We start from the raw sequence: 22,144 nt of genomic DNA on the forward strand, positions 1-22,144 counted from the left end.
ATAGACGGATAATGGAAAAAAACAGGAAAATTTCCAGATTCTTTTGTTTAACGTGTATAAAACTTTGTATTAACTGGTATACATATTTTATATGTGTAAAAGTATCATCAGAGGGGGCTGACGCGACACAACCTGAATGTGAGGTTACAACCTAGGAAGGTTCAGCGTCATTTGAGTGTTTACGTTAGATTGAGTGTTTACATAGTTTACATACTGTTTAAAGACGGTTACTTATAAACTTAGTAATTTAATTATTCTTTTCAGGTATTTTATTTGTTTTAATTATTTATTTATGTACGATTAATGTTTTGTATTAATGTTTATTTATAAAATATAATTCTTTTCAGAATAATAAAGTCTGTTTTCAAAACCGTCTTACAAATTAAATTACTAGTGGAAATATTTTTGACGTAGAAGACAATGGACAAAGTAGAAGGTAAACTTTTTGTGCACATTGTGAAAGAAGGAGAGGATGATTTCAAGTTAGCAGGAATTTCAGAAGACAAGGTTTTATGGTTCAGACTTCCAAGTGAGTTCCAGAATTTAAAAATTCATAAGGTACTATGCGCAAAATCAACAATAAAGTGTGCAATAAGAGCGATAAAACCAATTAATGGTTATCGTAAAGTGGGTGTTAGAATTGATGAATTACTAAAAAAAAGAGTATTTCGATGAAGATGGTAACCTCTGTTTTAAAAATCTCCCACTAGAAGAATACAATCCAACCACAGAAATATCTGCAAGTACAAGTAGGAGCAAACAAGAATTTTTTAATTGGATAAAATAAAAGAATTAGAAGCTAAACTAACTTTAAATGATTAAATTAAGTTACATGAGGTCGAGAGAAAATTTATTTTGGGAAAATTTGAGAAAAAACTAAATGCAACGGAATGGTTTGCTAAATTTGAAGCGGAGTGCTCTAGACATAAAGTGAGCCAGGACTCGAAGATCATTGAAGTACTCCGGTTTTTTTTAGAAGGTTCTGCAAAGGATTGGTATGAGGCGAATTTTAGGAAAATTGGTTTGACCAATTGGTCAGAATGGAAGAAATCATTTATGAACGTATTTGTAGACAAAGGTTGGTCGATGGTTAGAAGGGCTTATAACTACAAGTATTTAGGAGGATCATTAGTGGACTACGCATTAGTAAAAGAAAAATTATGTCTAGAATGCGAAAGTAGTGCCACTATTCAATCAAGAATCAAAATGATTGTTGTAGGACTACCTTTAGAAATACAAGACGAATTGGATAGAGAAGAAGTGATAGAAATGGACAAACTTTATACTGCACTCAGAAAATTGGACGATTCATATAGTACGAAAAGGAAAGACATTCTGATGACAACTAGGAAAAAAGTAAATAAACAGGCTGAGAATTGTGATGAAAGAAAACAAAATAAGTCTAATCAAGTAGACAAGAAACCCTGTTACATATGTGAAGCGTAAGGCTGGAAAAATCGCTACCACCCTAGTAATGAATGCAGGAACAAGAACTTGTATGCCACTAGATCGAAAGTTAATGCCATCGAAATGAACAGTGGTAGTCATGTAGCAGAGGCAATGAATGTCGAAATCAGTGATTTAAACTAAAGGGCCCGGAAGAATTGGATTCATTAATCAAATTAAATGTAATAATAGACGATAAGCTGTATATGACAGTGGTTCGAATGTAAGTTTACTGAACCAGAAAGTTGCAAATATGCTTAAATCCACAATAACGTTTTAAAAACAATTAATGGATTCAATTTCTGTTCTGCCCGGGCAAATATTATTTTAAAAATCGGAAATTGAACAAATACTTTGAGCACCTATGTGATTAAAAACAACCAATTTTCTTATGATCTTTTGTTAGGATTGGACGCCATTAAAAAATTTAAACTTATTCAAGATGAAAATTTAAATACATTGCAAAGAAACAATGATGGAAAATTGCTGAAATTAGATGACATTGAAAAAATGAATAAGAAAAAAAAATAGAAGAAAATGTGGTAGTTAATACCTATCAACATGTAGATGTAGAAGGAAATCTAGAATATATTGAAGATGAAAATAAAAAAATTCAAATTTCGCAATTAATCAAGAAGTACAAGGGCGGTTTCGCAAAAAACAAATTTGATATTGGTGTACTTAAATCAAGAGAGGCAGAAATTAAGTTAATTAGAGATGAGTATGTTACTTCCCGAGCTTACAAATGCTCGATACCAGACGAGAAAGAAATTAAAACGCAAGTTAAGAAACTGTTACAAATGGGTATAATAGAGGAATCAGATTCTCCATATGCTTCGTCGGTAACCTTGACGTATAAAAAAGATGAAGGATGTAAATCAAGACTCTGCATTCATTTTAGGAAGATGAATAGTACCAGAAAGTTATCCTTTCCCTACAATTAATGATGTTATAAAGTGTCAAATTGTCGGTTTTTCACAGTAATAGACATAAATTCTGCATTTTGGAGTATTCCATCAAAGAAATGTGACCAAGAGAAAACATCTTTCATAACAAAATTTGGTAAATTCATGTTTAAGGTCCTTCCTTTTGGTCTTAAGAACGCTCCAGCAATTTTCCAACGTGTACTCAGACAAGATGATTTAGATGACTTTTCTATCAACTATATTGATGATATATTAATATTTTCAAAGACATGGGAAGACCACATGAACCATATTGTTAGTGTTCTTAATGCTCTAAGAACGGAGGGTTTTGAAATTAAATTATCAAAGTGTATATTTGCATCTAAGTCAGTTAAATATCTCGGGCATTTTATACAAGAAAATGCAGTATCCCCTGCACATGAAAATTTATTGGCTATAAAAAATCTTAAAAGACCAATGGATAAGACAGGGGTTCGAAGTATATTGGGCTCAATTAACTTTTACTTAAAATTCATAGAAAATAGTGCTATTGAATTTGAACCACTGCACAATCTCTTGAGGAAAAATGTCGAATTCAAGTGGACAGATGAATGTGAAAAGAGTTTCGAATTAATCAAAGAGTACTTATGTACAGCTCCAATTTTAGCTATTTACGATGTAAACAAAGATATATACATTGAAACAGATGCCAGTTATAAAGGACTCGGAGCAACGTTAAAGCAACCACAGGACGATGGAAAACTTCACCCGGTTGCTTATTTTTCAAGAAAATTATCATTGAAGGAAAAGAAAATGGACATTATTCACTTGGAATGCAAAGTGATAAAAGAGTCAATAAAATATTGGCAATACTACCTCATTGGTCGAAAATTCAATATGTGCAGTGATCACAAACCTTTAGAGAACCTAATAATAAAATCTAGGACGGATGAAATTCTAGGGGATTTAGTTCACTACCTGTCCCAGTTTAACTTTAAAATTATTTATAAGAAGGGAAAAGAAAATATTCTACCAGACCTCTTATCAAGACAACCTGTTCTCGAGTATTTTGAGGATGAAGACGCCACAAAAGTAGTAAACTTATTAGAATTGAAGGAAATCTTAAACGACCAAACAGAAAACCTTGAAGAATTAAAATGTGCTAAAAACACTGATGTTCGAAATAACATTAAATTCAAGACGCTAAAAGGGGTACCAAGAATACTTGTCTCAGTTCAATTTGGGAAGCGACTAATAGAATTAGTACATAAAACATACGGTCACATTGGCGCAGCTCAACTGGCTTCCACAATCACACCATTCTAATATTTTAGAAACCTTTATCGATTAATTGCTGACTTTTGTAAAACATGCTCAGTATGTACTGAAAACAAAACGCGTCGCAGCAGGCTTATTGGCTTGATGTCCCATTTAGGACCTGCCAGAGAACCTTTTGAAATCATGTCCATCGACACTGTTGGAGGTTTCTCAGGAAATGGACCTACAAAAAAATTTATGCACATATTAGTTGATCATTTTAGCAGGTTTGCTTGGATATCCACTTCACGTACCCAATGTGCAAAAGATTTTATACATTTAATCGCTCCAGTTGCAAAACAAAACAAAATCAAAGTGATACTTGCTGACCAATATACTGGTTTAAACTCAGAAGATCTGAAGAGGTATTTAGACAAGCTGAATATATCTTTACTTTTTACAAGTGTAGATTGCCCACATTCCAATGGACTTAACGAACGCCTAAACCAAACCCTCGTTAACAGGATCAGGTGTAAAATAAATAGCGGGAAAAGGCGGGCTTGGACCGTCATTGCTGAAGAATGTGTTGCCGAATACAACCATACCATTCACACCTCAACTAAGTTTGCACCGGCATATCTTCTACGTGGAGAGAAACAAACAATTTGTCCAATAACTGCTTCTAACACAACTAATCTAGTGGAGGATCGGGAAAAAGCATTCGAAAACTCTTTACAAAGTTTTGCAATGAACAAAAAGAGGTTTGATAAAAATCGTCGAGAGTATGAATTTAAAGTTGGAGACCAAGTGTACATAGAAAATGGAAATAAACTCAACAGGCGGAAAATGGATAAAGTAAGAATAGGTCCATTTAAAATAACTCGAAGAATTTCCCCAACATTTTTTGAAATTAACTGCGGAAAACGGAAGAAAAATTCGAACTATTTCCATATTAGCAAGTTGTCTCCTTATGCTCCGGTACAAACCAACCATAGAGGGGGAGATGTAAAAGTATCATCAGAGGGGGCTGACGCGACACAACCTGAATGTGAGGTTACAACCTAGGAAGGTTCAGCGTCATTTGAGTGTTTACATAGTTTACATAGTGTTTAAAGACGGTTACTTATAAACTTAGTAATTTAATTATTCTTTTCAGGTATTTTATTTGTTTTAATTATTTATTTATGTACGATTAATGTTTTGTATTAATGTTTATTTATAAAATATAATTCTTTTCAGAATAATAAAGTCTGTTTTCAAAACCGTCTTACATATGTTTATACGCTTAAGCCTTAAAGGTCAGGTATCTTTCATTATTCAATTCATTCTATTGTGTATTAAAATTAACTCCTTAACAAAAACTTACAGTTTAAAATTACGTATAAGGGTTGATTAAACGCCAAAAGGTACACAAATCAGCTAGTACCCAATATTTCATTCATGCTTAGCTGATATAATTTAAGTAATTTTGCTGTATTAACTTTTCCTTCACATTTTTTAGAAATTATTAGATGTCACAGACCCTTATGCTGGCCATTTTCATCTACAAAATATTTGTTCAAGTAGCACTGTAGCGCTGTACAGTAGTAGATTGACTTTAATATCTATTAATCTATAATAATCAACCTATTAATTACAAGTAAAAAACAAAACGTTATAAAAAAAAAATTATGGGGCCAAAAAATTCAAAAACTTTTTTTAAAAAATGCTTACATCAACATACATCAATGATTTTGTTTATTTTATTTATTTATTTTATTTTATTTATTTTTTTAAATCGTCTGTTTAAATTCATTCTTCGATGAAAGTAATTGTTATTTTATGTAGTATTCAAACGTTTATAATAATAGTAATAATCTGGCTTTATCACAAATAATATAGTTTTCTTCAATTACACTCTCAATGTAGCTGTTATTCTCACAATGTTGTATATATGTAAAATAAAATAAATAAGATATGCATATTTTTAGGACAGCTAATTATTCCAGTATTTTACTATAAGTAAAATTAGGGGGACTAAATTAAATTACAATTTATAGAGAAATGAATAATTGTTTATTAATCTACTCGTTATTAACTGTGTGTTATTTGTGCTCACGAATATATCACTTTGCGAGATGGGTGCCCAGACAACTCACGGACGCTCACAAAGAAACCCGGCTTCAAATCAGTCAACAGTTGAAAAATCGATATTCGACTGAAGGAGAAGGTTTTTTCCAAAGAATTGTAACGTGTGATGAAACATGGATCCACCACTATGAGCAAGAGTCAAAACGACAGAGCCTTGAGTGGAAGCATACGACTTCTCCCATTCGGAAAAAATTCAGGACCCAGCCATCTGCCGGTAAAGTCATGCTTACAGTATTCTGGGATTTTCAGGGGCCAATTTATTGTGATTTTCTTGAAGGCCAAAGAACAATCAACAGCCAGTACTACAGTGACATGCTGGAAAACAAGATAAGACCTGCAATTCGAACGAAACGCCGTGGGCTCTTGACTGAAGGCGTGATTTTGCTTCATGACAACGCCCGTCCACATACGGCACAGCTGACGAAAGAAAAACTTCAGAAACTGGGATGGGAGATCCTTCCACATCCCCCCTACAGCCCCACCAGACTTCCATCTGTTTGGACCCCTTAAAGATGGTCTACGAGGGATACATTTTCGATCCAATGAAGAGGTAAAAAATCTGGTGCAAAAGTGGCTTCGAGATCAACCCAAAGAATTTTATGCAAAGGGCATTTACAAATTAGCAGAAAGATGGGACAAGTGTATAAGTGTTGCTGGGGACTATGTTGAAAAGTAACTAAAGTTTTGTACTGATTCAATAAACCGTTTTTGAGCAATAATAATTTGTCTCGTTACTTATTGAATGACCCTCGTAATTTATTGGGAACAAAATAATTTGTTTTTACAAGTTATAATGATTTATACAACAAAGAACATTTCTACTATTTATAAAAAGATGTGTTAAATTTTCAATTTTGAAAACTTCACTCTTCGAAATTGTTTGCAACCACATGAAATTTCAAATGTTGGAACGTAAAGTGACGTCGTCGTTCGTTCTGGGCGTAAGATGGACTTGTAACGACTAAAAGATCGTTCAACATCTACAGATGTTATAATAGGTGCCTTGCTGAAAGAAGTTATCTTGTTGGTTGTAAAGGGTACACGATGTTCTGAGATGACTTCTGTTCCACTGATAATATTAGAAATCTGGCAGATGGTCTCCCACCCTTTGTTCTTGCTCAGTACTTCTACCAGTTTTGATCTGATCAGATCTCCCTTACTCCCAGGTATTCCTTCCACCTTTTCGATGACTTTTTTAACGTTGGACACGTTTTCTGTCAGTCGAACATTTTGGGACTCAAGTTGGGTAATGACTTGTGCAAGAAATACGCGTCAGAAATGAATGCAAGGTCGTTCCTTAAATTAGGTTTCTTGAATAAAGACTTGGCTGTATTTATCGCTACTGCTTCGTCTTCGAGATGTGAAAGGACATTCTTGATTTTATTGTAGTTTTCATAGTAATACTGAGCTGCTTCCAGCCAAGTACCCCATCTTGTCAATATTGGTTCTGGTGGAAGGCACAAGTCTGGATAGAGATCTTTTAGCATTTTAATGCGACTTGGTGCTTTTAAGAACACTTTTTTAACCGAGGAGATTAAGGAATCTACGTCACTGAACAAAGATCGGACAGTTCCTGCTACTCGATGCAAGGCATGAGGAATACACGTCACATGAATTATCTTAGGATAAAATAACTGAATAGATTGCCCAGCCTTGACCATGTTGGGGGCAGCATCAGAGAGAAACAAAAGAACTTTTTCGTTCAAAACTCCACTGGCCCATAGGATATGCATTGAGGCATCGAAGAATCGTGAAATGGTGGAATGATTGCATTTTTCGAGAACCTCACAGTTCAAAAGGAATGGCTTTGAATCCACATCAGCATCACTGTCAAGTTTTCCAATAACTGCATTGGCAATATACCTGCCCTCAACGTCAGTGGTTTCATCAATTGACACCCAAATCGGTCCATCTTTGATATGTTCTCGAATTTTGGTTAGTGTATCTTCATAGATATCTTCCAGGTAGTTTTTCCGCAGAGTGCTCTCGTCAGGCATTTTTTTCCCAAAAAAGGTTTTGAATTTTTTATCCTCATAATTTTGTTTTATTTTAGCTTCTTCCTGCTAAATTTTAGCAAAATCGGACTAAGCGTTGTAGAAAGATTAGTAATTAAAACTGTCCGGTAGGACAGTTGTATAAGGGTTAATCGTCAAAAACTGCAAGAAAAAGCGTAACGCTGCAAAACACCCAACTTTGTCAATTTATTTCTCTTTTTTTATAAACGATAAAATTCCCAAATTTTCTTTATATTATAGGGCAAACCCTCCTTTATAACTGTAATTTTTTTTGCAACAACCCAAACCTAATAGGTTTCGCGAAAAAAGTTGCCGAAAATGAGCAAAAACGGCTTTTTCAAAAAATGTTCTTGTTCTTGTTACCTTTTTTGTAAACAACGTAGCGCCTAAACGCGCGAATTTTATGAAAATGTGCCTTTTGGGGGACTCGACGCTGTACATCGAATGGAAGAGGAGTTAGCCCCCTTTATGTAAGGCCCCCTCCAAAATTATTATTACTAATTACTCTGTAAATCTTGGCCCGATTTTGATAAAATTTGGCAGGATAAAAGGGATAGGACTCCCCTAAGTAACATTAATGCGGCGATCAGCTCTTACACTTGTTAAGTGGAAGTATAGCAATCGTTGCAAATTATCGACACGTGAACCGACCGAAGTGTCATTCGAATCGAAATTATGTACAGATAAGTCTCGACGCTATGCCTCATCAGGAGGGGAGATCGCCCCACCCAAGTAAGGCCCTTTTAAAAACTATTATTACCAATATTTCTATAACGCTTAGTCCGATTTTTTATAAAATTCAGCTCGAATAAGTGGTTAAAGCTCCTCTACGTTGCTGATGCTCTTGCACCTACTAAGAGGAAGTACTGCAATCGTTTAAATTATCAATGAGTGAACCGATTAAAATCAATGAATTGTCGTTCGATTAAAAAATCTTTGCCTCTTTGCCTTTTAGGGAGAAGTACTGCAATAGTAGTTTATTTTTCTTACCCCTCTTAAAAAGAAGTACTGAATTCGCAGTTTAATTTTGCTATTTACGTACAAATACCTTCCTATGTTATTCAAAACGCTTTTTCAAAAAAATTGTTATTGAGGATGGTTTGGGGGAACGTAAATATAATCATTCTTCAAAAAGATCTCTCCAGTGGTAGTTACGGTTCCGACTTAACACCTTATCAGATTATAATGATAGAATTGCTTATTCCAAATTTTAAAAAAGATATGTAACTTTGTAAAATAGACAAAAAGGAAAATCTATCCAAAAGGTACAAAAAAATCTCCTTAACAAAAACTTACAGTTTCAAATGTTAAGTATAAGGGTTGATTAAACGCCAAAAGGTACACAAATCAGCGAGTACCCAACATTTCATTAATACTTCATTAATAGTCAAGTAATTCTACTGCATTAATTTTCATTAATAAGTTATTTTTTAGAATTTATTAGATGTCACAGACCCTTATGCTGGCCACTTCAATTATAATATTTTTTGTTATAATTATGATAAATCACATATAATATGTACATACATGTTAAAGTAGAAAAAGACAAAGTTAGAGTAGGCTACTGTCTTGAATTCGCCTTACCGAAATATTCGTGAGCACAAATAACACACAGTTAATAACAAGTAGATTATTCAACAACAATTATTCATTTCTCAATTGTAATTTAATTTAGTCCCCCTAATTTTACGTATAGTAAAATGCTGGAATAATTAGCTGTCCTAAAAATATGCATATCTTATTTACTTTATATTACATATATACAACATTGTAGGATGAATACCTAGATTGAGAATGTAATTGAAGAAAACTATATTATTTGCGATAAAGCCAGATAATTATTACCTATTACTATAAACGTTTGACTACTTCATAAAATAACAATTGCTTTAATCGAAGAATGAACTTAAACCGACGATTTTTATTTAAAAATAAAAATAAATACATGAAATAAACAAAATCATTGATGTAAGTTTTTATAAAAAAAAGTTTTGAATTTTTTAGCCTAATTTTTTTTTATTTTTTATAACGTTTTTCTTTTTAACCTGTAATTAATAGTTTGATTATTATTCATAACTAGATATTACAATCAATCTACAGTGCTACTTGAACATATATTTTGTAGACGAAAATGGCCAGAATAAGAGTCTGTGACATCTAATAAATTCTAAAAAATAACTTATTAATGAAATGTTGGGTACTCGCTGATTTGTGTACCTTTTGGCGTTTAATCAACCCTTATACTTAACATTTTAAACTGTAAGTTTTTGTTAAGGAGATTAGTAATAATAATTTTGGAGGGGGCCTTACATTAAGGGGGCTAACTTCTCCCCCATTCGGTGTACATGGTCGAGACCCCCAAAGGGCTCATCTACATAAAATTCCGAATCGAATGACACCTCATTCATGAAAATCGGTTCACGCGTTTAGGCGCTACGTTGTTTACAAAAAAGGTAACAACAACAACAGCAAGAACAACAACAATTTTTGAAAAAGCGGTTTTTGCTCATTTTCGGCAACTTTTTTCTCGAAATCTACTAGGTCTGGGTTGTTGCAAAAAAAATACAGTTATAAAGGAGGATTTTCCCAATATTTTAAAGAAAATTTGGGAATTTTATCTTTTATAGAAAAAGAGAAAAAAATTGTCAAAGTTGGGTGTTTTTCAACGTTACGCTTTTTTGTGCAGTTTTTGACGATCAACCCTTATACAACTGTCCTACCGGACAGTTTTAATGAATACAAAATAATTTTTTGTTTTTGGTTTTAATTTTTAAATACTGAGGACAGTGACGGTTATTTGGAATAGACGGATAAATGGGTGACGGATAACCGAGACTCCACTGTATTTTGTAAATTAAAACTGTCTGGTATATTTCTATAACGCTTAGTACGATTTTGATAAAATTCAGCTCGAATAAGTGGTTAAAGCTCCTCTACGTTGCTGATGCTCTTGCACCTACTAAGAGGAAGTACTGCAATCGTTTAAATTATCAATGAGTGAACCGATTTAAATCAATGAATTGTCGCTCGATTAAAAAATCTTTGCCTCTTTGCCTTTTAGGGAGAAGTACTGCAATCGTAGTTTATTTTTCTTACTCCTCTTAAAAGGAAGTACTGAAATCGCAGTTTAATTTTGCTATTTACGTACAAATACCTTCCTATGTTATTCAAAACGCTTTTTCAAAAACATTGTTATTGGGGATGGTTTGGGGGACCGCAACTATAATCATTCTTTAAAAAGATCTCTCCAGTGGTAGTTACGGTTCCGACTTAACACCTTATCAGGTTATAATTATAGAATTGCTTATTCCAAATTTTAAAAAAATCTGTAAAGCAGATATGTAACTTTGTAAAATAGACAAAAAGGAAAATCTATCCAAAAGGTACAAAAATCTCCTTAACAAAAACTTACAGTTTAAAATGTTAAGTATAAGGGTTGATTAAACGCCAAAAGGTACACAAATCAGCAAGTACCCAACATTTCATTAATACTTCATTAATATTTAAGTAATTCTACTTCATTAATTTTCATTAATAAGTTATTTTTTAGAATTTATTAGATGTCACAGACCCTTATGCTAGCCTCTTCATTTATAATATTTTTTTGTTATAATTATGATAAATCACATATATGTACATGCATGTTAAAGTAGAAAAAGACAAAGTTAGAGTAGGCTACTGTCTTGAATTCGTCTTACCGAAATATTCGAGAGCACAAATAACACACAGTTATAACAAGTAGATTATTCAACAACAATTACGGTGAAGGAACCAGTATTTGACTTGGCACCAGTAATTGACATACCAGAAATAAACTGGTATTATAAGGGATATGAGCCGTTTTTAGTGGTGATTCTTTCAGTTTCGTTATTGAGAAGCCTTTGGGCAGCAGTTCCAGAAAAATATTAATTATTGGAAGGTTCCTTGGTATCAGTGGAAGGTTATTTGTGTTAAAAGTTCAAAATCAAGGAGAAAACAAGCCGTTGCTAAGGAGGATTGATAAGAAAATAATTTTTCTTTTTTCTTATTTTTCGTTTATTTGTTCATATATTCGTGTGGTTATCAATGTTCTGTTATAATTAGTATTACTTGTAGATTTCATTTATGTAGTTTTCTTTTTAATTATAAGAAGCATTGAGGAGAAAATGGGGCTGTCAATCACTGGTCCTTGAAACGGCAATTTGCCCAGTAATTGACATGTCTGTCAATTACTAGTCCTACAGCTTTTTTTATTGGAACCAGTGATTGACTTCCTGGGAAAATGATAAGATAGGTTGATAAATTTTATTATAATTAAAAGTTCAATACATTGTGAAATAAAATCATTGATAAAAATCGGCAACATAAAATAAATAGTAAAACTTCCAACAAAATATGTTTAAATTAATGAATTAGCAAATGTACGCCTTATTTCAAGAGGGCATGCAGAATGATTATCCTGTTGAGATCAGCAATGTATGAACAACAAACTGGAGTAGTCGAGATCGCCGAACAGCTTCACGAGACCTACGTGACTTATAAAAACGGCCCACTTATCGGAGTTTGAAAATCTTTCATTCTCCCTCAGTATTGGGTCCTTGCCACAATGCAAAGAAGAAAGCGAGGAAATGGCTAATCCATAGAATTCCAGCAAAGAAAACGGCCAGAGAAAAAATGAAGCTCCATCAAGAGAAGTACCAGGTGCGAAATCAAACATACGTGCAGAGTTGGTGACTTTGTGATGTTACACCTTAATAGCAAGAAAAAGATTAAAAGGTCTATTGTATTTACCAATTGATAAACATGTTGACCGAAAACGAATGGATGTCATCCCAAAGGCTAAATAGGCTAAACTGTATTCTAAAACAATGAAATCGGTATGAAAACCATTTTTAATTCCCAAATAGGTGAAGGTTGGATCGCCCTTTACTACTTTATGAAGAACGCTACCAATTTAATAAAACCGTTGATGTGTGAGGTTTTCAAATGGCTTGTGATTTCAAGTGGCTAATTATCAATTACATAAGATATATTATGATGTTCATTTCCTGTGTATTCCGAAAGAATATTTTGTTCTCTCATTCATTTTTTCTGTTATGGTGTGCCTATTTTAATAACACATATTTTTGTCAATTGGTTACCTAGTTATGTGAATATCAGTGGTTTATTTGTAGGTATGTGTATATTAATACCTATCCTTTCCAAGTTAAAGAGTCAATAACAGATATATATTTTTTAATCTAGTTTTTTTTTCATTGACGTTTCATTTATTTATTACTGTTATAAGTGCGAATGCTTACAACCTGAGGCGGGACGCGATGAACGTGCACACAATGTATATATACATGTGCTCAAGAGGTAATTCAGTAATAATAAACAATAAAATACTGAATAGATGCAGAAAGTAAGAATGAATTACATTCAGATAGTTTGGTTTCGAAGCAAATGACACTGGCAGCACAGATTGTGGAAAATATTAGCGAAGCGCTCCAAAAGAAGGGAAGCGTAGGAGAAATTTGGTTCACTAGAAAGCACCAACAACTCGAACCCAAAGACGCGTAGATGCCATCGGTGGCAGCGTTATAGGCGGAATGAATGAAACAAGGATGCGACCACATAGTCTAATCGGAATAGAGAGGGTAGTTTGGTAAAGTGGGAACCAAAAAAGGTTTAAGTAACAAAATATTTAGCGGAAACTTGGAAGGATAAGAGAGCGGAAAAGTTGAGAGAAAGAGATAAAAGCGAGCCGACAGACATTATGTGCGATCTAACAAGTATGTTAGCTAATATCTCCTTGGTACTATTGAAAGTAAGGGCTGTTCTTCAAATTACCTGTCTTGGTTTGGACTTAATTAAAACTGTCCGGTAGGACAGTTGTGTTAGGGTTGATCGTCAAAAACTGCATAAAAAAGGGTAAAGTTGAAAAAAAAAAGATTATTTAGGTTTACCTATTTAAAAACATTGTAATTAATTATAAGACTAATTTTTGTTATAAATCCAATTGAAACAGTGATTTAGGTGATTTAAGTGATTTATTTAGATTTAAAAGTGATTTTGAATGCATACCTTATGTCGTTTCATGAATATATTTGTATGTCAATTACTGGTCCCGCCCCATGTCAAACACTGGTTCCACCGAAAATTCGGTATGTCAATTACTGGGTCATTGACATACTTCCAAAAAAAATCATTTTTGGTTGACATAAAGATCAAATTTACTGCTTTTAAAATATTAATAAAATAAAATACATCCTACTGGAGCGGTACAATTTTACAACCTACACCTGGAGCCAAAATAACGGAAGTTATTCTATCTTAAACTCGAATTTTTTCTTAAGCAGTCAATTACTGGTCCCTTCACCCTATGATTTCTCGATTGCAATTTAATTTAGACCTCCTAATTTTACTTATAGTAAAATACTGGAATAATTAGCTGTCCTAAAAATATGCATATCTTATTTACTTTATTAAAACTGTCCGGTAGGACAGTTGTATAAGGGTTGATCGTCAAAAACTGCACGAAAAAGCGTAACGTTAAAAACACCCAACTTTGACAATTTTTTTCTCTTTTTCTATAAAAGATAAAATTATCAAATTTTCTCTAAAATAAAGGGCAAATCCTCCTTTATAACTGTAATTTTTTTTGCAACAACCTAGATCTAATAGGTTTCGAGAAAAAAGTTGCCGAAAATGAGCAAAAACGGCATTTTCAGAAATTGTTGTTGTTCTTCTTAAAACTGTCCGGTAGGACAGTTGTATAAGGGTTGATCGTCAAAAACTGCACGAAAAAGCGTAACGTTGACAAACACCCAACTTTGACAATTTTTTTCTCTTTTTCTACAAAAGATAAAATTCCCAAATTTTCTTTAAAATATGGGGCAAACCCTCCTTTATAGCTGTAATTTTTTTGCAACAACTCACATCTAATAGGTATCGAGAAAAAAGTTGCCAAAAATGAGCAAAAACGGCATTTTCAGAAAATGTTCTTGTTCTTGTTCTTCTTGTTGTTGTTCTTCTTGTTGTTACCTTTTTTGTAAACAACGTAGCGCCTAAACGCGTGAACCAATTTTCATGAATGAGGTGTCATTCGATTCGGAATTTTATGTAGATGTGCCTTTTGGGGGTCTCGACGCTGTACATCGAATGGGCGCGGAGTTAGCCCCCTTTATGTAAGGCCCCCTCCAAAATTATTATTACTAATTACTCTGTAAATCTCGGCCCGATTTTGATAAAATTTAGTAGGATGATAGGGTTAGGGCTCCCCTACGTAATATTAAAGCGGCGATCTGCTCTTACACTTATTAAGGGGAAGTATAGCAATCATTTCAAATTATCGACACGTGAACCAATTTTCATGAATGAGGTGTCATTCGATTCGGAATTTTATGTAGATGTGCCTTTTGGGGGTCTCGACGCTGTACATCGAATGGGCGCGGAGTTAGCCCCCTTTATGTAAGGCCCCCTCCAAAATTATTATTACTAATTACTCTGTAAATCTCGGCCCGATTTTGATAAAATTTAGTAGGATGATAGGGTTAGGGCTCCCCTACGTAATATTAAAGCGGCGATCTGCTCTTACACTTATTAAGGGGAAGTATAGCAATCATTTCAAATTATCGACACGTGAACCGATTTTCATGAATGAAGTGTCATTTGAATCGAAATTTTGTACAGATTTGCACTTTGAAAGTCTCGATGCTGTGCCTTATAAGGAGAGGAGTTTGCCTCACCCAAATAAGGCCCTTTCTAAAACTATTACCAATATTTCTATAACCCTTAGTCCGATTTTGATAAAATTTAGCACGAAAAGCTCCTCTACGAGGCTGTGAAGTGCCATCATGCTCTTACTCCTACCAAGAGGAAGTACTGCAACCGTTAAAATAATCAATGAGTGAACCGATTTACATCAATGAATTGCCGTTCGATTCAAAATCTTTGTCTGTATTCGCAGTTTATTTTTCTTACTCCTCTTAAAAGGAAGTACTGAAATCGCAGTTTAATTTTTCTATTTACGTACAAATACCTTCCTATTTTATTCAAAACGCTTTTTCAAAAAAATTGTTATTGAGGATGGTTTGTGGACCGCAACTATAATCATTCTTTAAAAAGATCTCTTCAGTGGTAGTTACGGTTCCGACTTAACACCTTATCAGGTTATAATGATAGTATTGCTTATTCCAAATTTTAAAAAAATCTGTAAAGCAGATATGTAACTATACAAAATAGACAAAAAGGAAAATCTATCCAAAAAGTACAAAAATCTCCTTAACAAAAACTTACAGTTTAAAATGTTAAGTATAAGGGTTGATTAAACGCCAAAAGGTACACAAATCAGAAGTACCCAACATTTCATTAGTATATCATTGATATTATTTAAGTAATTTTACTGCATTAATTTTCATTAAAATTTTTTAGAATTATTAGATGTCACAGACCCTTATGCTGGCCACTTCATTTATAATATTTTTTTGTTATAATTGTTATAAAATGTATATTATATCTTCGTTATTAAATAGGTACTTTATTTTAACTCTATTCCAACTTATTCTTATGGATTTCTCTTTAATGTGCCCTTTATTCTGACACATATTCATGCTTGTTAAAGTAGAAAAAGACAAAGTTAGAGTCGGCTACTGTTTAAAAAATTTGAATCACGGAGGATCTAAAACAATATTTCAGTCTTGAATTCGTCTCACCGAAATATTCGTGAGCACAGATAACACACAGTTACTAACAAGTAGATTATTCAACAATAATTATTCATTTCTCAATTTTAATTTAATTTAGTCCCCTTAATTTTACTTATAGTAAAATGCTGGAATAATTAGCTGTCCTAAAAAGTATGCAAATTTTATTAAAATTTTAATAAAAAGATATTACAGTCAATCAATTTAAGTTAAATGGTGTGCTACTTGAACAAATATATTGTAGATGAAAATGGCCAGCATAAGGGTCTGTGACATCTAATAATTCTAAAAAATGTTAATGAAAATTAATGCAGTAAAATTACTTAAATAATATCAATGAAGTACTAATGAAATGTTGGGTACTTCTGATTTGTGTACCTTTTGGTGTTTAATCAACCCTTATACTTAACATTTTAAACTGTAAGTTTTTGTTAAGGAGATTCTTCTTCTTCTTCTTCTTCTTCTTCTTCTTCTTCTTCTTCTTGTTACCTTTTTTGTAAACTGCGTAGCGCCTAAACGCGCGAACCGATTTTCATGAATAATGTGTCATTCGATTCGGAATTTTATGTAGATGTGCCTTTTGGGGGTCTCGACGCTGTACATCGAATGGGAGAGGAGTTAGCCCCCTTAATGTAAGGCCCCCTCCAAAATTATTATTACTAATTACTCTGTAAATCTTGGCCCGATTTTGATAAAATTTGGTAGGATGATAGAGTTAGGGCTCCCCTACGTAACATTAATGCGGCGATCTGCTCTTACACTAGTTAAGGGGAAGTACAGCAATTGTTTCAAATTATCGACATGTCAACCGATTTTCATGAATGAAGTGTCATTCGAATCGAAATTTTGCACAGATTTGCACTTTCTGCAAAACTCTCCTCATAAGGAGGGGAGTTTGCCCCACCCAAGTAAGGCCCTTTCTAAAACTATTATTACCAATATTTCTACTATAACGCTTAGTCCGATTTTGATAAAGTTTAGCACGAAGAATGATTAAAGCTCCTCTACTTGGCTGTGAAGTGCCATCATGCTCTTACACTTACTAAGAGGAAGTACTGCAATCGTTAAAATTATCAATGGGTGTACCTATTAATGAATTGTCGTTCGATACAAAATCTTTGCTTCTTTGCCTTTTAGGGAGAAGTACTGTAATCGCAGTTTATTTTTCTTACTTCTCTTAAAAGGAAGTACTGAAATCGCAGTTTAATTTTGCTTTTTACGTACAAATAACTTCCTATTTTATTCAAAACGCTTTCTAAAAAAAATTGTTATTGAAGATGGGAACTATAATCGTTCTTTAAAAAGATCTCTCCCATGGTAGTTACGGTTCCGTTTTAACACCTTATCAGGTTATTCCAAATTTTAAAAAAATCTGTAAAGCAGATATGTAACTGCAAAATAGATAAAAAGGAAAATCTATCCAAAAGGTACAAAAATCTCCTTAACAAAAACTTACAGTTTAAAATGTTAAGTATAAGGGTTGATTGAACGCCAAAAGGTACATAAATCAGCGAGTACCCAATATTTCATTCATGCTTAGTTAGTATAATTTAAGTAATTTTGCTGCAATAACTTTTCCTTCACATTTTTTAGAATTTATTAGATGTCACTGACCCTTATGCTGGCCAGTTCGTTCATAATATTATTTTGTTATAATTATGATAAAATGTATATCTTCGTTTGTAAATAGGTACTTTATTTTAAATCTATTCAAAATTATTCTTCGGATTTATCTTTATTATGCCCTTTATTCTGAGTAGTCACATGTTAAAGTAGAAAAAGACCAAGTCAGAGTCGGCTACTGTTTAAATTTGAATCACGGATTTAAAAGAATATTTCAGTCTTGAATTCGTCTTACCGAAATATTCGTGAGCACAAATAACACACAGTTATAACAAGTAGATTATTCAACAATTATTGATTTCTCAATTGTAATTTAATTTAGTCCCCCTAATTTTACTTATAGTAAAATACTGGAATAATTAGCAGTCCTAAAAATATGCGTATCTTTTTTTTTTATTTTATATTACATATATATAACATTGTGGGAAGAACACCTAGATTGAGAATGTAACTGAAGAAAACTATATTATTTGCGATGAAGCCAGATAATTATTACCTATTATTATAAACGTTTGACTACTACATAAAATAACAATTACTTTAATCGAAGAATGAACTTAAACCGACGATTTTTATTAAAAATAAATAAATAAAACAAAATCATTGATGTATGTTGGTGTAAGCATTTTTTAAAAAAAGTTTTTTAATTTTTTAGCTCCATAATTTTTTTTATTTTTTATAACGTTTTCTTTTTAACCTGTAATTAATAGTTTATTATTATAGATTAATAGATATTAAAGTCAATCTACAGTGCTACTTGAACAAATATTTTGTAGATGAAAATGGCCAGCATAAGGGTCTGTGACATCTAATAAATTCTAAAAAATGTGAAGGAAAAGTTATTGCAGCAAAATTACTTAAATTATACCAACTAAGCATGAATGAAATATTGGGTACTCGCTGATTTATGTACCTTTTGGCGTTCAATCAACCCTTATACTTAACATTTTAAACTGTAAGTTTTTGTTAAGGAGATATTACATATATACAACATTGTGGGATGAATACCTACATTGAGAATGTAATTGAAGAAAACTATGTTACTTGCGATAAAGCCAGATAATTATTATAAACGTTTGACTACTTCATAAAATAACAATTACTTTAATCGAAGAATAAACTTAAACCGACGATTTTTGAAAATCATTGATGTATGTTGGTGAAGTTTCTTTTAAAAAAAAGTTTTGAATTTTTTAGCTTCATAATTTTTTTATATTTTTTGTAACGTTTTTCTTTTTAACCTGTAATTAATAGTTTCATTATTATAGATAACTAGATATTACAGTCAATCTACAGTGCTACTTGAACATATATTTTGTAGACGAAAATGGCCAGCATAAGGGTCTGTGACATCTAATAAATTCTAAAAAATAACTTATTAATGAAAATTAATGCAGTAGAATTACTTAAATATTAATGAAGTATTAATGAAATGTTGGGTACTTGCTGATTTGTGTACCTTTTGGCGTTTAATCAACCCTTATACTTAACATTTTAAACTGTAAGTTTTTGCTAATACAAAGTTTTAACTGAGAAATGTTCGAACCATTGGTACGCTCAGTCTAACAGTTGAATGTGTATTGAATTATTGCTATATTAATATCTGTAAAAGTATAGCCTGTTGTGGCATGGAGAGGCACATTTAAAACTGAATGTATCAATAACAAAGATTATAATAGTCTCTCACACAAAAGTGTAATCAGAATATTTCATAACAGTTATTACAATATAATGCTAAAGAAATATAGTTTTGTTATATACTGAGAAAGCTAACTTTTAATGATATATTTTAATAAATTGCATGACATTTTTACTAATGCACATGGTAAGTACAGAGACCGGAATCAGTGAACGAGTTGTGGAATCGATTTCAACCCTGGAACTGATTCAAATCCAACGACTCCAAAGGCGGACTCGTTCAGCCCATTACTACTGACTACCACCAGAGAGCTGGCCAGGCACCGAGAGTCAGCGAGTATAGGCGGAGAGAACCGACCCTAGAGTGGGCGCGCGGCGCAGAGGGGGGTCCCACACACAACCCCAGGTGCCCCACAATGTTGCCGGATCGCTTCCCATTTACGCGGTTACGACCAAACTGTTACCTTTCGCTGAAGTAAGCGGAGAGCATGAAGTGCTGTGCGAATACGCCAAGAAAGCTTCCTTTCCTTTCGGTGAAAGGAAGCGGAAATGGTGAATGTGTACGTGTGCATGTTAAGCGTAGAGAACTGAGAGAGGGCCTAGGAGAGGCAGGAGCGGTTGAATGTGACTGGAGGGCACCAGCAACTGGTGCAGACACTGCCAGGCACTAGGTATCAGCGGAAGTGAAGCGTGGGCCCTCGTGGAGGCAGAGATACGGTAAGAAGCACACCATAAGCAGACTCGAGTTACGTACAGGATCATGGTCAGTAGCGGACTCCCTCTTCAATAGATAAGGAGGTGACCATATGGTCAAAGGGAAGGTAGACGGGGTAGTTTGATAGCGCGGGAATGGAACGAAATAACACTAAAACAATAAGTTTAAATAGATAAAAGGCTTAAGAGAAAAAAAGAAAGGTTTTAAATAAACAAGAAAAGCTGAAAGTCCAACAAGCAGGAGTGAAATAATAACTTAGTTATCATCGATAAGAAATATAAAATTGAAATTAAAGCGGATGCCTACGTGAGTACGCACGCGGGCGAGGGGCTACATAGCGCGGAGCGGTAGCCAGCCAAATTGGCAGAACGTCTCCGACCTCGCTCGAACAGATGTAACATAAAATTCTATTGTTAAACTTTATAATGGTAATCAAGATACTGAATTTATCAAGATGAGAAATAATAAATAAGTAACATGCTAACTTACTGCACTTTTGATCGCTGGAAAGACAAGTGAGATATTTTTGTCCACCAAATTTTCCCATACCGAACTCTCGTTAAACTTTTCTCGAAACAGGAAAAAATTGTAACTGAAACCATCTTCGTAATTTCGTGCAAGCAAAGTAATTAAACAATTGAATGAAGCACATTGATATATTCGCCATAGTTGGATGTCAATATCATTTTGTAACTGTTTCCTTACAGAGTAACACCTGAAATCACCAAATTTATGAGTGAGCAGCATTTACGATTCGAAACGCCACCAAACAGTACAAACAAACTTACCTTGAAATTAGCTCACAAACCAATGAGCTATAACACATACTTTCCTCACAGTTTTTTAAGACGGTTTCTTCTAAAACTGTTCGATCTAATGTTCCAAACATCACTTCTAATAGCTGCAGCATTACGACCTTATAGCATATCCAATTCTCAGGCTGCAACATGCGAACAGCAGTATCTCATTATAAAGACTTTCTTCCAGTTTTTTATTGCTGTTTCGTAACATGCCGGAGACCCCGAACACACTCGCTCACAACCGCCGGATAACAAATGCACAAACTCATAAGATATTTGTTAAAGGGAAATTTTAATGTTAGAGGGAATTTTAGTTATTGGCGCCAGAACATAGCGTCAGTAACATGGAGTCTTAATCTAAGTGTAAAACTTGTAATACGTTCTGTATTTTGTATTATGCCCTTTTATGTGAAATAGTGTTTTGCTTAAATAAAAGTCTTTAGAATTATAACGTGTTTTCTCCAATAAGAACCATTCTATCATCAATTCAATCAGGTTATGGGCCCAGTAATATTTCATAAAAGTTTTAGTTCATTATCTGTGAAAATCTAGATTGGAAGTTGATATTTTTTACTAGGTCGAATCATAGCAAAATTGAAGTCGTAAAAGGGACATTACCTATTAATAAATTAAGAGGCAATGAAAATTGGAACTTATGGAAATTCCAAGTGGAAATTTTGCTGAAATCAAAGGGCTGGTTATTATTATTATATTATTATGACCTTTATTTAACTAAATACAATTATACAAATGTAACAAGAACAAAAGGTATACAGCATGGCAAATGCCGTTGCTTATAGAAAACAAAAAACAAAAAATTAATAAATTCAGATAAATGAATGACAAAGATATTTAGGTCAATATTATTGATACATTAATAAGGACGAAGAAAGAAAGAGAGAGAAAAAAACCAAACAAAGAAACAATAAACAATTATAAAATGAAAAAA

The 22,144-nt window shown here is 33.2% G+C and overlaps 2 protein-coding genes across 11 annotated transcripts in view; one reads left to right on the forward strand and one right to left on the reverse strand.

Moving 5' to 3' along the window:
- Positions 1-22,144, reverse strand: part of LOC141459222 (DNA-dependent protein kinase catalytic subunit-like) — a 123,651-nt gene that overhangs the window by 28,936 nt on the left and 72,571 nt on the right. For all 10 annotated transcript variants that reach the window (XR_012461424.1, XR_012461425.1, XM_074138031.1 and 7 more), the window contains 2 exons: positions 21,184-21,335; positions 20,885-21,110 (listed from right to left, as the gene is read on the reverse strand). Coding sequence is in view for 8 of the 10 variants with exons in the window: in XM_074138031.1 (XP_073994132.1) it covers positions 20,885-21,110; positions 21,184-21,335 (378 nt within the window). In the remaining 2 variants the exon portion in view is untranslated. The remainder of the gene's footprint in view (positions 1-20,884; positions 21,111-21,183; positions 21,336-22,144) is intronic.
- LOC141459383 (uncharacterized) lies at positions 154-22,076 on the forward strand. Its single transcript, XM_074138418.1, has 5 exons — positions 154-264; positions 348-667; positions 824-4,764; positions 4,848-4,906; positions 19,878-22,076. The coding sequence occupies exons 2-3, from the start codon at positions 421-423 to the stop codon at positions 1,444-1,446; spliced, it is 870 nt and encodes a 289-aa protein (XP_073994519.1). The 5' UTR covers positions 154-264; positions 348-420; the 3' UTR covers positions 1,447-4,764; positions 4,848-4,906; positions 19,878-22,076.

This window comes from Rhodnius prolixus, unplaced genomic scaffold (assembly GCF_049639745.1).
Source record: "Rhodnius prolixus isolate KJV_2025 unplaced genomic scaffold, Rpr scaffold_11, whole genome shotgun sequence".
In the NCBI taxonomy this organism is placed as follows: Eukaryota; Metazoa; Arthropoda; class Insecta; order Hemiptera; family Reduviidae; genus Rhodnius; species Rhodnius prolixus.

Coding starts and splice junctions, on each gene's coding strand:
- LOC141459383 (XM_074138418.1), top strand. CDS start 421: ATGGACAAAGTAGAAGGTAAACTTTTTGTGCACATTGTGAAAGAAGGA. Junction 668..823: donor ATTACTAAAAAAAAGAGTAT/TTCGATGAAGAT, acceptor TAAATGATTAAA/TTAAGTTACATGAGGTCGAG.